This window comes from Spermophilus citellus (assembly GCF_964194105.1).
Source record: "Spermophilus citellus genome assembly, chromosome: 2".
Classification (NCBI taxonomy): Eukaryota; Metazoa; Chordata; class Mammalia; order Rodentia; family Sciuridae; genus Spermophilus; species Spermophilus citellus.
The window spans coordinates 193,657,782-193,672,872 of NC_138183.1; the positions used below are offsets into that span (position 1 = coordinate 193,657,782).

The 15,091-nt window shown below is 48.3% G+C and overlaps 1 protein-coding gene and 1 long non-coding RNA gene across 7 annotated transcripts in view; one reads left to right on the forward strand and one right to left on the reverse strand.

Annotated features, from left to right (window-relative positions):
• The window catches only part of LOC308631698, a 32,125-nt gene extending 31,934 nt beyond the window's left edge, over nt 1–191 (reverse strand). The window contains exon 1 of the long non-coding RNA XR_014018308.1: nt 146–191. This is a non-coding gene — a long non-coding RNA (uncharacterized lncRNA). The remainder of the gene's footprint in view (nt 1–145) is intronic.
• Nucleotides 192–1,290: 1,099 nt separating this feature from the next.
• Nucleotides 1,291–13,596, forward strand: UCP3 (uncoupling protein 3). Of its 6 annotated transcripts, none has more exons than XM_081263074.1 (7): nt 1,291–1,430; nt 7,174–7,393; nt 8,115–8,316; nt 8,591–8,791; nt 9,795–9,917; nt 10,311–10,491; nt 12,932–13,596. In XM_081263074.1, exons 2-7 carry the CDS (start codon nt 7,268–7,270, stop codon nt 13,044–13,046), a joined length of 948 nt encoding a protein of 315 aa, XP_081119200.1. In that variant the 5' UTR covers nt 1,291–1,430; nt 7,174–7,267; the 3' UTR covers nt 13,047–13,596. The 6 variants fall into 6 exon arrangements, with proteins under 6 accessions (XP_081119200.1, XP_081119199.1, XP_081119201.1 ...); XM_081263073.1 differs by having other exon boundaries at nt 1,292–1,430; nt 7,107–7,393; XM_081263075.1 differs by having other exon boundaries at nt 1,303–1,430; nt 7,243–7,393.
• Nucleotides 13,597–15,091: the final 1,495 nt, after the last annotated feature.

A 15,091-nucleotide genomic window follows, 5' to 3' on the forward strand; every position in this document is an offset into this window, starting at 1 on the left:
CCTTCCCTCCCTGCCCCAGCTCCCTCTGTCCCCAGCCAGTCCATGCTGAAGCTTCCAAGTATCACAGAGAACAAGGGTCACAGTGGATAGGCCCAAAACATTACAGTCTACAGGCTGAGGTCAGGCCTTACTTTCTTATACTAGCCATAGATCTTGATGAGTCATTGTCCTCCCTGAGACTTGGTTTTCTCCTCTGTAAAATAAGCATTAAAATATGAAGATCTTGGGCTTGGGATGTAGCTCCTTGCAAGTATAAGGCCTTGGTTCAGTCTCCTGCGTGGTTTAAAACAGTTGGGCACCATACTGTGCACTTGTAGTCCCAGCTACTGGAGAGGCTGAGACAAGAGGATAGCTTGAGCTCAGGAATTCAAGACCAGCCTTGAACTGGACACCATAACATGGCCCCATATTAAAAAAAGAGAGTCCTCAGTAATCAAAAAGAATGAAGTAGTGATATATACTGCAGCATGAGTGAGCTTTGAAAACAAAAAACTCCTATGCTAAATGAAGGAAGCCAATCACAAAGGAGCACATCCTGTACTTATGTGAAATGTCAAGGACAGGAAAACTATAGTGACCGAAAGTAGGCTAATGGCTGCCTGGAGCTGGGGAAGAGGGAAGGGATGTGACTGCTGAGGTGAACAAAAGTTTTTTTGAGGGATGATGGAAATGTTCTAAAATAGATTGTGGCTATGATTGCACAACTCTGTGCTAGAAACCATTTGAAGAATGGTTTTTAGAAGAAGTTAATTGCATAGTATGTAAATTATATCCCAATAAATCTGTTATTTTTTTAAAATTATGTGTTAATGTGAGGGGATTTTATACCTTTATTTATTTATTTATTTATATGGTGCTGAGGATCGAACTCAGTGCCTCACACATGCCAGGCAAGCTACAACCCCAGGCCTAAATCTGTTATTTAAAAAATTTGGTACTCCTAATAGTACCTACCTCACAGCAGTATAAAAAGTAGAAATAATGTGTATAAAATATCTATAGCTGGCACCAAGATATGATGGCTTCATTGCTAATACTAAGAGGAGGCCCTGAGAGCCCTGCCAGTCTATCTGGGGGGACCTTGATGTTTAGACTCTCAAAGGTGACACCCCATATACACCTGAGGTAGCTCTTTCACAACTTGAAGGAATGAAAGGGCCCCAAGTCAAAGGAGCTGAACCAGACCTGGAACTCCCTGACCCCTTCCCCTGCCTACCCCTCTCCAGCCCGCCTCTAGTCAAGTGATCAGACTGTCAACCAACCTCTCTAGGATTAGGTTTCAGGTCAGCTGGTGTATAAGACCTGTGCCAAGCCAGAAGCAGCAGAACAACAGTGAATGGCCAGGAGGAGCCATCGGATTCCTCCTACCACCCCCTGGGATGGAGCCCTAGGGATCTACTGAGCTGCCCCTGCCCTGGCTGGGCTTACAGGTAAGACAAATTCCCCTCTCCCACTTACCCCTGTCCCTCCCCTTCTGCCTATTCTCCCTTCCATGGAGGTTTTCAGAGGCAGCTAGGAACCATGATAAACTGAGAGAAATTCAGTCCAGGCCCCACCTTGTCAAGAGGAGGGAATTGCAGCCCTGGGGAAGTCCTCAAACCCCACACCAGAACCGTATACCCGTGCCACTCACTCAGGACTCACCCTTACCCTGCTGGCTGCCTCTGGTGGAATTATGAAAATCCCCACAGATATGAAATGACTTTCTCAGAACTTTGGCTCCAAATCTCCATGATTCCCCTGAGCATAAAGCCCTCTCTCCCCATGAGGGTCCTAGGGCCCTTTTCCTGAGTAATGATGATGGGGGCACCTCTGGCCTGAGGCCCAGGCCAAGTCACCTGTCAGAGGTTTATGGAGCCCATGGTCACTGCTCAAATGGCTTCCTCAGTGGGGATGCTGTGGAGGGTTTGTCAGGGACAGTGGGGCTGGAGAGGCAATATGGATGGACATCTTAGAAAGGGGTCCTCTGCCCCCTGCTTCAGAGCTACCAGGGGAAAATTTGTGTATATTGCAGATTCCTGGGTCTCACCTGAGACCTGAATCAGGACCTCTAGGGCCTAGGACTGAGAATCTGCTCTGTAAACAAGTGGTTCAGGGGATCCTGAGCTCCCTCCTGAAGTCTAGGACTCTGGGAGGAGCAAAAGGCACTGGTTATGTGACAGGCCTAGGTGCCAATCTCAGCTCCATCACTTCAGCTAAAGCCTTCAAAGCAGAGCTACCTTATAATAGTACCTGTACATGTTATAAAGGGGTCAAATTAATGTCTACAAAGCCCTCAACACAGTGCCAGGGGCAGGAAGCACTCAGCAAAGTTTAATGGGCCCCGCAGATAAGACATCCCATCCTCAGGTTCCCCAAGAAAGCTTCTGGAACAAGGATTCTAATCTCGACTTCCTCTTCCAGACAGCAGCAAAAGTCTGCTGGCTTCCAGGGCTCTTCAAGGAACATTTCAGGAGGGTGGAGAGCAGGTGGAAAGAGGTCAGGGACCCCTGGCCTCAGGGAAGCCTCTACCTTTCCCTGCCATTGTCACCTCCCCCACCCACTCACATGTGGCTTTTGTTTTCTTCTCAGTACTGGGGATTGAATTTAGAGGGACTCTATCATGGAAATACATCCCTAGCCCTCTCTATATATCTATCTCTCTCTCTATATATATATATATTTTTTTTTTTTTTTGAGAGAGAGAGAATATCACTATGCTGCCCAGGTTGGCCCTGAGTTGGCCGTCCTCCTGCCTCAGCCTGCCAAGTCACTGGGATTACGAGCATGCACCACTGTGCCACTGTGCACATGTGGCTTTTGACCTGAGTCTGTGCCCATCCATTCTGTTTCCTGTGGATGGCTCAGGACTGCCCTGGATGTTGCTCCAGCTTCACCCCTGGATGTTGCTCTTGACCAAGTTCAGATTTTAGCTCCTCTTGCTAGCAACATTCCAACAACCTCCTCACTGGTGCCTGAGCCTCCCTTCCAGCCCATTCTTGACAGCTGCACCAGCATCCTCTAACACAGGTCTGACAGTGTCATTCCCTCCTTGAGAACCACCAGCCATTCCCTGCTGTCCACTACATTAATCCAGGCTTTTGAAGCCCTCTTCTATCCATCCTCAGGGGCATCTCTGATCTCATTTGCCCTTTCCTCACTTCAGCACGTGGGCTCAAACTCCTGGCTTCTCTGAGTGCCTTCAGAAGCACTTAACGGTATGGAGAAGTAGACAAGTAGATCCTGCACCTGTTGGTGGGGCACCCCTTCTCAAGAAAGTGTGGGGTGCCAGGCATGCTGGCACCTGAAATCCAACAACTAGGAGGCTAAGGCAAAAGGATTGGAAGTTCAAAGCCAACTTGAACAACATAGATCCTGCCTCAAAAAAATGCAAAGGTCTGGGGCTGAAGCTCTCCTGGGTTCAGTACCCACTACCAAAATAAATAAATAAATAAAAGTGTGGAATCAGGGGTCAGAGACAGCTGGAGACAAAATTGATTCAGAAAGGAAGATATGCCTGATGGCCAGGGGAGAGTAGGCTCCCCAGAGAGATAGGCCCAGCCTCAGCAGGAGACAAAACCCATGAAGTGCCCTCTGCAGGTCCTGACCCAGCACAGACCCTCCACATCAAATGGCCTTGGGCAGAGGATGTCCTGAACTTACACATCCCTGATGGGAATCCCACCTCTGCTCACTGTGTGGCCCAGGGCAAGCAGGTCAGTTTGAAACATGAAAATAGAACAAAAACAATGTGTAGTGTTTTATAGAAAGGATACTTAGCCAGCAGGAGACAATAGAGAACACAGCCCCCAAGGGCCTCAGATTCATGATGCCAAAGCCCCTACAGCCCAGCTCACTTCAGAGGAGAAGAGGGCAGGGGAAATGCCAGGGCTCCTCGGGGAAAGAGGCCACCAGGATGCCATGGAGAGAGCCAGCTGCTCCCACAGTACATTCCAGTCCCAGCCTCCCTGCTGGGAAGGAGCCCAGGGGCCTGGCTGGCTTTCTGTAGGGCACAGGGCAGTGGGGAAGGCACAGGCAGAGAGTATTTCTTCCAGCATGCCTATAATACTGTCTCCTCAGCCAAGTTCACCCTGAGCATCCCTGTGTCACCCCACAAAGCCCTTCCTGGGCTCTTCTTGGGTGGCAAATCAGGCATCAGGAAGACAGACTTAGGGGTGAGCCCAGGAGAGGCTAAGGCCTGACTGTCCCACCACACAGATCTCAGCTGCACTGCCCATTCTCTTCTCTGCCAACTGGGGCAATGGGGTGCTCAATGACCTTCCTCACCAGGCTCCACATCTGACACTGCCATTCTCACAGGTTATTTTTCACATCATTCAGTAACTGCAGAGGGCTTTAAATGCCTTAAGAAAAGACAAGAAGCGCTCTACCACATGCACAGGTGCATAATTCCCCTCATAGTTTAGCACCCCTCAAAATGCACACAATCAGGGCTGGGGGTTGTGGCTTAGTGGCGGAGTGCTCACCTAGCATGCATGAGGCACTAGGTTCGATCCTCAGCACCACATAAATGTAAAATAAAGATATTGTGCTCCCCTAAAACTAAAAAATAAATATTAAAAAATGCATACGATCATTGTAAATTGGACTCATCAGTGAGATTTATATCCCAATTTTAAAAGTTTAAAAAATAGGGCTGGGGATGTGGCTCAAGCGGTAGCGCGCTCAACTGGCATGCGTGCAGCCCGGGTTCGATCCTCAGCACCACATACAAACAAAGATGTTGTGTCCGCCGAGAACTAAAAAATAAATATTAAAAATTCTCTCTCTCTCTCTCTCTCTCTCTCTCTCTCTCTCTCTCTGTGTTTCCTCGCTCTCTCTTTAAAAAAAAAAAAGTTTAAAAAATAAAAATGTAATGAAAATCCATACTGGGAAGAATCAAATAAAAGCATCCTTTCTTCAGGGAAAGACTTCTTAAAGCCTCACTATTGCAGGCTCCTAGATGGGGATCCAGTAGCTAGTGAGTCCCAGCCTCAGCCCATACCCCCCATCTTATCCCACCTCCTTTACTCTCTTTAAGTAATTCTACACATGTTCACCTTCCTTATGAGAATGGGAACTCATTGAGGGCAAGGGCAAAACCCAATTTATTCCATGTCTTTTTTTTTTTTTTTTTTTTTTTTTTTTTTTTGCTATTAACTAGCATGGTGACCAAGAAATATCTGATCTGGGTTCTGGGTCAGGGTATAGCTCAGTGGTAGAGCTCTTGCCTAGAATGTACAAAACCCTGCATTTGATCCCCAGCACAGAAAAATGTTTTTTTTATGAAATTGTCATTTATATATTAGTATGAATTAGCAGATCAGTTCCTTCCAAAGAACAGGCTTTTCCAGGGGCTGGGTATGTAGCTCAGTGGTAGAGCACTTGCCTGGCATGTGTGAGGCACTGGGTTCGAGCCTCTGCATCACATAAAAATAAATAAATAAAATGAGAGTATTGTATCTATATAAAGCGCATATATATATATATATATATATATATATATATATATATACACATACATAGGCTTTTCCAAAGAGAGGTGGTAGCAAGCAAGCATTAATTCATGGAGCCTGAATGGAATCTGTGGCTTGAGGAGGCAACAGAGAGAGGAAGGTAGTAGATGGCAGTCTTGAAAGAAGGCTTAAGAGTCACTAGCTTAACTCCTATTTGGGGTAGGGGAAGGGGTACCAAGTATTGAACTCAGGGACACTCAATCACTGAGCCACATCCCCGCTCTATTTTGTATTTTATTTAGAGACAGAGTCTCAATGAGTTGCTATGGGCTTCACTAAATTGCTGAGCCTGGCTTTGAATTTTCAATCCTCCTACCTCAGCCTCTGGAGCCACTGGGATTAAAGGCTTATACCCCATCTTTGGGCACCCAATTCACTACAGATGGCCGGGGTAATCCATATTCCCATTTGCCCAAGAGTGGTTAAATGTGTACCTAAGATCATGTCACTCATTAGTAAGTCTCGAAGACAGGCTCAGACCCCAAATTTTCTGGTCACAGGCTCAGAATTCTATTGCCCTGTAGGGAAGGTGTGCACACTCTGCCCACTTCACAATTCTGTAGGACTGGCTCTGGCTCCAGGCGTGGGGTCACTAAAGGTTCAGGACCTCAGCATACCAGCAGTGTATGTGAGTCAGGGTGCTCGTGGGCATGACCTGCCAAGAGATGGCATCCTCACCAAAGACCTGATTGTACAAATATTCAGATTACAAGAACACAGGACTGCCTATGATGGTGTGCCAGTTTCTCGGTGTCACCAAGACTAGACATAGACCTTCACATGCAAAAGTGCCCTTGTTAACCACTGGTAAGAGGGTGCAGGCACAAGTGCACACCAGTGTCAGCATATATGTACGTGAACTAGAGGTGTACATGGGCTCTAGCAGGACAAGAGGAGACATCACATTCACTTGGTCCAAGATTGATCCTCCCCTGTCTGAGATGCTCCTCAGTGGAGTTAGGAAAAAGGGGGCATGTGCCAAGCCAGACAGAACAGCTGGGACTGCCACAAACATTCAGAAGGTGCTGCATTAGCCCACCTCCCTCAGAGCTGACTGCAGGATGCAGCAGCTAATCAGTCAGGGCCCACTCTTCTCCCAGCTCCACCAACAGCATCAGTCCAGGAATCCATCAGTGTTAGGAAGGAATGTCTCATGTCTCTAGTCACAGAAAAGGAACCACAAATGAAAAGAGTTTTATTTACTTTATGTATGAGTATATTAAGGCATCCTTGTGTAAAAGATATCTTCATCCAAAATGAATGACAGTTTCATTGAGTCATGAGGAGTATAAGCTCCAGTTGTTAGGGAGAGAAAGATCTCAAGTGGTGAGACACCTCAGGGAGCAGGATCACCAAACAGCCTGTCATAGGAAGCAGCTGCATGCTGGGGAGAACAGGCTGTGTGTGGAGTCAGAGCCAGGCCAGAGCCTGTTTCCTCATCCATACAATGAAGATATCACCACCAGCCTGCTCCCTGGTGCTGAGGGGACAGGGTGAGGATTGCAAGATATGAAGGATGGGAAAGTGACCTGTTTTTATAGGCTAAACTCAGACAACTTAAGTGTGGCAATGCCCAGGCTTCTTACTTTCTAAAGCTCCTTCCGGCTGCAGGGTACCTGGAGATGGGGCAGGGTAGGCAACACCGGCTCCATCCACCTCCCCTGGCCTCCTCCTGCAGCCTTCTCCGTGCACTAAAGCCCAGAGCTACCAATTGACCTCTCTCTTTGGACATCACTGGGCTCTGGAGGGACAGGGCCAATCTTACTGAGAGGATGGTTGGACTGAAGCCTTCAGAAGTGCCTCCCACCACCGCTGTGAAGTGCCTGGGGGCGGGCACTGCGGCCTGTTTCGCAGACCTCCTCACCTTTCCACTGGATACAGCCAAGGTCCGCCTGCAGGTAGGTACCCTTTGGCCAAGGGTAATTGTTCACATCAAAGGAAGGGTTAGTCACCCTCCACAGCATCTTGGCAATCTGTCAACACACACTTCCTCGCTCGGGGCAGGGGAGGAGTGGGGACTACACTCATTACCCAGGACAAAAAAAAATATCTAAATGCCTTGGCATGATGTGACAGGTTCCTTCCCTGATTTGTAAACCAAAATGTGTGAGGTAAAGTTAAGGCATTAACTGTGACCTTGGGCAAGCCACTAACCATTTATAAAATAAGGAAAACAGTCCAGGTGGATGCCTATAATCCTAGCCACTCAGGAAGCTGAGGCAGGAGTATCCTAAGTTAAAAGCCAGCATCAGCAACTTTGCAAGGCCCTGTTTCAAAGTTAAAAATTTTAAAAGGGTGAAGATGAAGCTCAGTGGTAAAGCACCCCTGGGTAAACCAGTACCCAAAAATAATAATAATAATAATATATTAATTAATTAATTAGTTTATTAAAATGTGAAAAATATCTGCCCCTCTAATTTGTTCTGAGGCTCAAACGCCACACCCCTCCTTTGTGAACCGTAAAATGCTGCACAAACCTCAGTTCTTTTCACTGTGAGGTGATGGTCATGCTTGTCCTCAAGGTCCAGTCAGGCAGGTCCTGCCCAGGCGGGGCCTCTGTGCACACAGCACTTTCTGGGAACCCACCCAACAACTCAGGTCCTCATGGTTGTCCCTCAGATCCAGGGAGAGAACCCGGCGGCACAGAGCGTGCAGTACCGCGGCGTGCTGGGCACCATCTTGACCATGGTGCGCACCGAGGGCCCCCGAAGCCCCTACAACGGGCTGGTGGCCGGCCTGCACCGCCAGATGAGCTTCGCCTCCATCCGCATCGGCCTCTATGACTCTGTCAAGCAGTTCTACACCCCCAAAGGAGCGGACAGTGAGTGTCCGCTACCCCGTGGACGCCAAGGGTCATGTCAGGCGCAGCTCGCACGTGGGTCAGCACACCCTGCCAGGCCAGAGCAGAGGCAGAGCGCGGCCTAGGGAAACTGGTAACAGATGCGGGAAAGGAGGCTCTGACGTGACGGGGACACAAGGACTCCAGTCCTTCCATGGAGGAAGAGGGCCAGCAGCACAGGGCGACCCCGGGAGAGCGGGCTGGGGAGAGGGACCTTCAGCGTGCAGCTCTGGCCCACTCCCTCTGCTCTCCCCAGATTCCAACATCGCCATCAGGATTTTGGCGGGCTGCACCACGGGGGCCATGGCAGTGACTTGTGCCCAGCCCACCGATGTGGTGAAGGTCCGATTTCAGGCCAGCGTTCGCCTGGGGCCCGAGAGCCACAGGAAATACAGCGGAACTATGGATGCCTACAGAACCATCGCCAGGGAGGAAGGGTTCAGGGGCCTGTGGAAAGGTAGGCTCCCGGGGACAGGGGACCCAGCATGGCATATTCCACTAACTCCATATGAACGTCCCCAACAAAGAAACCTCCCACACTTGCCGCAGATTCTGTTCAATTTACCAATCCTTCACCTTCTGTCAGGGAGCTAGAAATGACTGTGACACGTCCTCACTCTGGTGCTCTCAGACAGCAGAAGAGATAAGACAGGTCAAGCAGTCTACACCTCAAATAAGATGTGCCAGGTGCCCTGCCAGAGGTGGGAGAGACCAGGCTGGCTCCAGAGAGAAACTGGCACCTAAGAGGGCTTCAAAGACTGAGCAGGCTCCAAGCGTGTGGAGATGGAAGGGCAGGGCCTCCTGCAGGACACAGAGCAAAACCAGGCAATGGAGGAGCCCTATTGAGAGGAGTGGGGTGCAGTGAGACCCAGAGAGGAGGGGACTTCCTTGGGAACAAAGACTTGAGTGTTCCTATATATCTACACTGGTGCCACCTGGACAAATGCTAGACTCTCTCCCACATCTGGGCCAGATGTGTGAATCCTTACAGAAGAAACAGTTGTCCTGTGTAGTTTAAGGGTAGGGTGCCTGGGTCACAGTACTGGCTTGCACTCCATTTCTGGGTGCCCCTCCATCCCCAAGCCTGACCGCCCCCCACCCCAGTGAAACTACTCTTCTAGAGTCCTATCAATGCTACATTCTGTCACTGTCCCAAGAACCCAGATTTGCTCTTCCAAATATGACTTCTTTTTCTGGCTACACCTGGTGTCAGGGGGTGCATTTTAATTTTGACAACTATTGGAGATTATCCTCCAAAACATAGCCAAATGAACACAAGTGGGCCCCTCTGTTTTCTTTCTCTAAGGAAGATCTGAGAGCTGTTAACTCTAGAAAGAAGAATGGAATCTGCTTGAATTGGTGTATGTTGTGGGGAGGTCCTACTAGCTGAGATCATGCCAGTGGGGCACCACTGTGGTCCTACAGCCAGGACATCCAATTCACCATTCCCCATTCAACAGCTCCTGCTACCTTCTTCACAGGAACTTGGCCCAACATCACAAGGAATGCCATCGTCAACTGTGCTGAGATGGTGACTTATGACATCATCAAGGAGAAACTTCTGGACTCTCGCCTGCTCACTGGTGAGGCCCTGGAGTTGGCATCACCCACAGGCAACTGAGCTTTAAAAGGAGCAGAGAGAAGAGCAATGCCCAGTTCAGGACTTTGACAAGTAGGAAAGAGACCTGGGCCACAGGCCAGAGCCCTGGGCTCCAGGCACCATCTCTTACTGTGTGTCTGGAAAAAGGTTTCTCACCTTGACTTCCATTTCCTCCAATAGAGTATTGGGCTGGGTGACCTTATTAACCAGGGACACCCATTTCTGATTTGCTAGGACTTAATGAGAGATCCGACCTGGTACTATGAAAGAGAGAGACAATACTTTCCTGTGCTCAAAGAGTCAAAGTTGAATCACAGATGATGAATGCACGTGGTGCACTCACTCCTTGATATTTGCTCTTCCTCCCCTTCTACAGACAACTTCCCCTGCCACTTTGTCTCTGCCTTTGGAGCTGGCTTCTGTGCCACAGTGGTGGCCTCCCCAGTGGATGTGGTGAAGACGCGGTATATGAACTCACCCCCAGGCCAGTACCGCAGCCCGCTGGACTGTATGCTAAAGCTGGTGATCCATGAGGGACTCACAGCCTTCTACAAGGGGTAAGCCTCCCCTCTGCCTCCAGCACCCCCTCCCAGAGAAGTTAGTCTTCCTTGTTGTCTACCTGCCTGCCAGTCTATCAGGAGATGCAGTGAACAGAACAGATGTCAATGCCACAAAGGAGAAGTGTCAAGAGTTATGGGAGTTAAGGGCTAGAGCTGTAGCTCAGTGGTGGAGCACTTGCCCAGCACATCTGAGGCACTGAGTTCAATCCTAAACCCCACATTAAAAAAAAAAAAAGTAAAGGCATTGTGTCCACATACAACTTAATTTTTTTTTTTTAATTATGGGAGTTAAAAAAAAAAAGTGAACCAAACCTGATTTGGAGAGTTAGGGAAGCCTTTTTGAGAAAAAGGAGTATAAAGATAGGTTAAAATACTAGAGGAAGAGGTGGTTTGTAATTCCAAAACCTTTCGGCAGCTTGTCACCCTGACTGCTCATCCCCACACTCGTGTCAGCTGAGGCACCATACTCACTGTGCCAACACTTACGTTTCTGTGCCTTTGCATTTTCTGTTCCCTGGGCGAGGAATGCCTTTCCCTCACCATCTGAATGCTCTTACTCCTAGCCATCCTTTTAGACTAATTCAAATGTCCCCACCCCACTAACATTCTCATGTATAAGTTTTCCTTTCTCCCTGAAAACTTTGGCATTAACATTTGATTCCATCTTCATCACCTCCTGTCTTGTAATGGAGCGTTTGCAAGGTTAAATTACTCCTTACACTGGAGTGCAAGGTCCTTAGAGGTAAGGACCGGTGGCCTATCTGTCTTTCATCTCCCAGAGTTCCTGGCACAAAGCAAATGCTCAATAATGTGATTTTAACCATCATCCTGATAGCTAAGCCCCCTACATTGTCTCAACAACCCCCTAACTGTGTAGCAGACCCACACTAACCAAGGAAGAGAGTATGTCTCAGAAAAGTAACTTGTCGGAGAGCAAAAGTTAAAATGGCAGAGCCCTGGCTCAAACCCAGTCTGCCCGACACCACACCCAGCATGCTGTTGTGTCTCCCAGTGGTAGCTCTTAGCTAGGCCCTCTTACCTCCACCACTGAAGCCATCAGCAGATAGTTAGTTTAGACCCAAACAGCAAACAGAAGCCACTGGAGGGTATCAGTTGTGGGAGAGTGTTCTGCTAAGTGCCCCTTTTGTAAAACCTTAAGTGATAGCCACTTGTCTCAGTTTATTCTTCCACTTGCCAAAAATTTATTGAACGTCTTGTGTGTACCAGGCCCTGTGCTATGAGTCCCTCAAACAGCAGCAAACAAGTAGGTGACATTAGTTAATGCTTACAACAACCCTATAGGGTAAATACTGTGATTTTCCTCATTTCCTTCTCAGAACTGGAGATTGAACCCCAGGGATGCTTTACTACTTAGCTACAGCCCCCTCCCCAGTCCTTTTTAACTTTTTTTTTTTTTTTTTGAGACAAGGTCTTGCTAAATTGCCAAGACTGGCCTTGAACTTGTAATCCTCCTATCGTAGCCTTCCAAGTAACTGGGATTATTTTTCTTAAAGATAAACAGACTCAGAAAAATTAAGTCATCTTGTCCAAGTTTGTAGAGCTAGAAAATGGTGGAGCCTGACTCAAGTTCACATATATTGCCACAATGCTATAGTCCCCATGAGGATCTAGGATCCTTGTGTGGTTAAGGTACCCAGGCTGAGAGTGACAAGCAACCAGCCTGAAAGCCAGAGAGTAGGGGACAGTCCAAACAGAGCGAGCAACATGGACAAAGGCAGGGGAGTGAGGAGGCCCAGCATAGTCAGGAGACTCTAACTGGCTGAGTCTGGGAGCAGCAAAAAGGCCTGGGGTGGGAGTGGACATTATGGGAGAGAGGCTGAGAAGAGGGCAGGGGCCAGCTGTCAGCTGCCCCCTGAGCCCATGGGGCACAGTTGAGGTGGGGACTGTCTCCCCTCTGCCACCACAGCACAGGCAGGCTCTCCGGAGCTGGGCTCAGTTTGGTGCCCTGCAGGCCTCACCTGCACTGCCCCAGCTTCCCACTGTCCTGGTGGGGCCCTCCTCAGGGGCAAGAGATCAGGGTATAAATGAGCCCAGGAACCCCCAGCAGCAGGGTGGAGTCAGGTCACATGGCTCATTTGAACCTTATATCTGGTATTTACTAGCTGTGTGGCTTTGGTTGAGGCCTCCCCTGGGCCGCAGTTTCTAAAAAAGAAACCTGATAACAAACATAGTAACCATACAGAATTGTTGTGAGAATCGAGTGCCTGACATGGTAACCTGGCTCAAAATGTTAGTTTTCTTTCCTCTCCTGACTCTAGCTTCTGCTTGAAGCCTCTCGGCAGAGAAGAAAAAAATGGAATGGATCTCAGAAAATGCTTGAGACAATCAAGGTCCTTCGGCACAACTCGGTGCCAGTGAGGACACAGGAGAGCTCAGAGTCCCCTCCTCCTAATGCTGTGGTTCTTTTTTTCATCAGATTCACCCCCTCCTTCTTGCGTTTGGGATCCTGGAACGTGATGATGTTTGTAACCTATGAGCAGCTGAAACGGGCCTTGATGAAAGTCCAGATGTTGAGGGAATCTCCATTTTGAGCAAGACAAGAAGGCTACTTGGTACTTACCTTGCATGAGGCCAGTTAAGGATGGAATAAAGCAGTGGACTCAGGCCCACAGGGATCCAGGCCCACACATGTTTACAGAACTGCGTACTTGTTGCTGATTCAAGAAACAGAACTGAAAGAAGAGGAAGGATTTTGGTCTTCAGTGCTTCGTCTAAAATCACCCTTGTTTTGCACTGACTTAATGGAAAATAAATTATATTAATTTTGAAACCCATTAGGTTGGATGCCTAATATTTAGGCAAGAGTAAACAGATCTTCTGGATAAAAGGGAAGTTTGCACACTTGCATACCCAGATAAATTGGATTAGATGATGACTTATAACAGGAAGGACCACCAGAGTGGGAAGGAGTACACATGAAAGTCAGCTGAGGAGCCTCAAGGGACACCACCGATGCAACCCAAAGCTGAGACTGCAGCCTCCACAGTCACACAGGGGTCACCTGCCTACTGATCCTAATGAGTCCACCAAGGAGAATCCACTGGGATTCCAAGAAATGTGAGAAACAGAAGGGAAAACTCAAACCTGTGCCGCAGGAGCCCTGCAGGGCCAACCTGAGGCTGAGGCCTGGAAATCTGCCCTCCCAGAGAACACAGGAGAATCAAGGGGGCGCCTCAGTCCACTTCTGTAAAATAGGTAATAATCTCTTCCCTGCCTACCTCACCGGGGTGTTAGGAAGAACAGTGAGAAAGAAGCTGGGCACGAATCCACTTTATAAAAGCGAAAGCTCCTACAGGCCTAAGTATGAGGACAATGCCTTGAGAAAGATTTTTTTGGAAAAGAGAGTAGTTGCCAAGAAGTTTTTGAAAAACACAGTTGTCTAGTGGCAAGACCAGAAGCACCTGGGCTGCAAGTGACAGTGGATGACGGGAGCCACAGGAGCCCTACTCCCCTGCACCCCTGCTCCCTGGCCCCACTGTGAGGCACCTTGAAGGGCGTGGGGCTTGGGGAGAAGAGAGCCTGGCCTAGAGCCTGAAGCAGCTGGATTCGGAGTCTTTGGGAAATTAGTGTGATTCAGTGAAGGAATTCTGACCTCTTTCTTGGATAGAATTTTCTCCCTTCAGGGTTTTTATTTGTCAGGGTGGAGCCAGATCTAACTCTGTCACTGTCCCTTTGACTGCAGGCAAGTTGATCTACCTTCTAGGGGTTTGGCTCCTCCATCTGCAAAAGGCGAAGTCGAGCTGCCTGACCTATTTTCAAGCTTAAGACTGAACATCTTTCAAACTGATAATGGGGACCCACAGAGCCAGTGGCCATTCTTGTTTCTCAGGAGCATGATGTGGCTCTAGGACAGTCAGAAGAGGGTCTGGATCTTACCACACCCACCTTATTAACAATTACCCTCAGGGAATCCTTGTCCCTCAGAGTCCTCCTAGAGAAGCTGATGACGGTCCCTAGCTCACTAGCATGTGGTGGGGGTTGATCTAGAACACCCTGCAATACAGGAGGTCTCCTGTGTCATTTCTTCCTCTCCTGACCTGACTCATCCACATCAGGAAAAAGTGAATCTCCATCCTGCCTCAGTACTTCCTGACATTAAATTGTAACTTGAGATCATCTACATATACAAACTGAATAGCTCAAACAAAAGGGAAAGAAAGAAATTATTTTGATTTAATGTCTGATTTAACCTTTAAATAAAACTTCCACTTACAAGTTTCTTTCTTTTGACTTGAATGATGTGTGCAAATCATTCTTAAATTCCTAATCTCCATTTGTAACTTTCTAGGGGCCAGGAACACGTCTTCCATGAATTTCTATAGGGCAATATTTGGTGGGGGTAGGTACCTGGGATTGAATTCAGGGGCACTCAACCACTGAGCCACATCTCCAGCTCTATTTTGTATTTTATTTAGAGACAGGGTCTCACTGAGTTACTTAGCACCTCACTTTTGCTGAGGCTGGCTTTGAACTCGGAATCTCCCTGCCTCAGCCTCTGGAACCACTGGGATTACAGGCGTGCGCCACTGTGCCTGGCTCTATATAGCAATATTAATACATCATTTATTCAGGTGAT

Excerpts from the sequence above, each read along its gene's own strand:
- UCP3 (XM_081263074.1), top strand. The coding sequence starts at position 7,268 with ATGGTTGGACTGAAGCCTTCAGAAGTGCCTCCCACCACCGCTGTGAAG. Across the intron at positions 7,394-8,114 it reads CAGCCAAGGTCCGCCTGCAG|ATCCAGGGAGAGAACCCGGC; the intron begins GTAGGTACCCTT and ends GTTGTCCCTCAG. Across the intron at positions 8,792-9,794 it reads GTTCAGGGGCCTGTGGAAAG|CTCCTGCTACCTTCTTCACA; the intron begins GTAGGCTCCCGG and ends CCCATTCAACAG.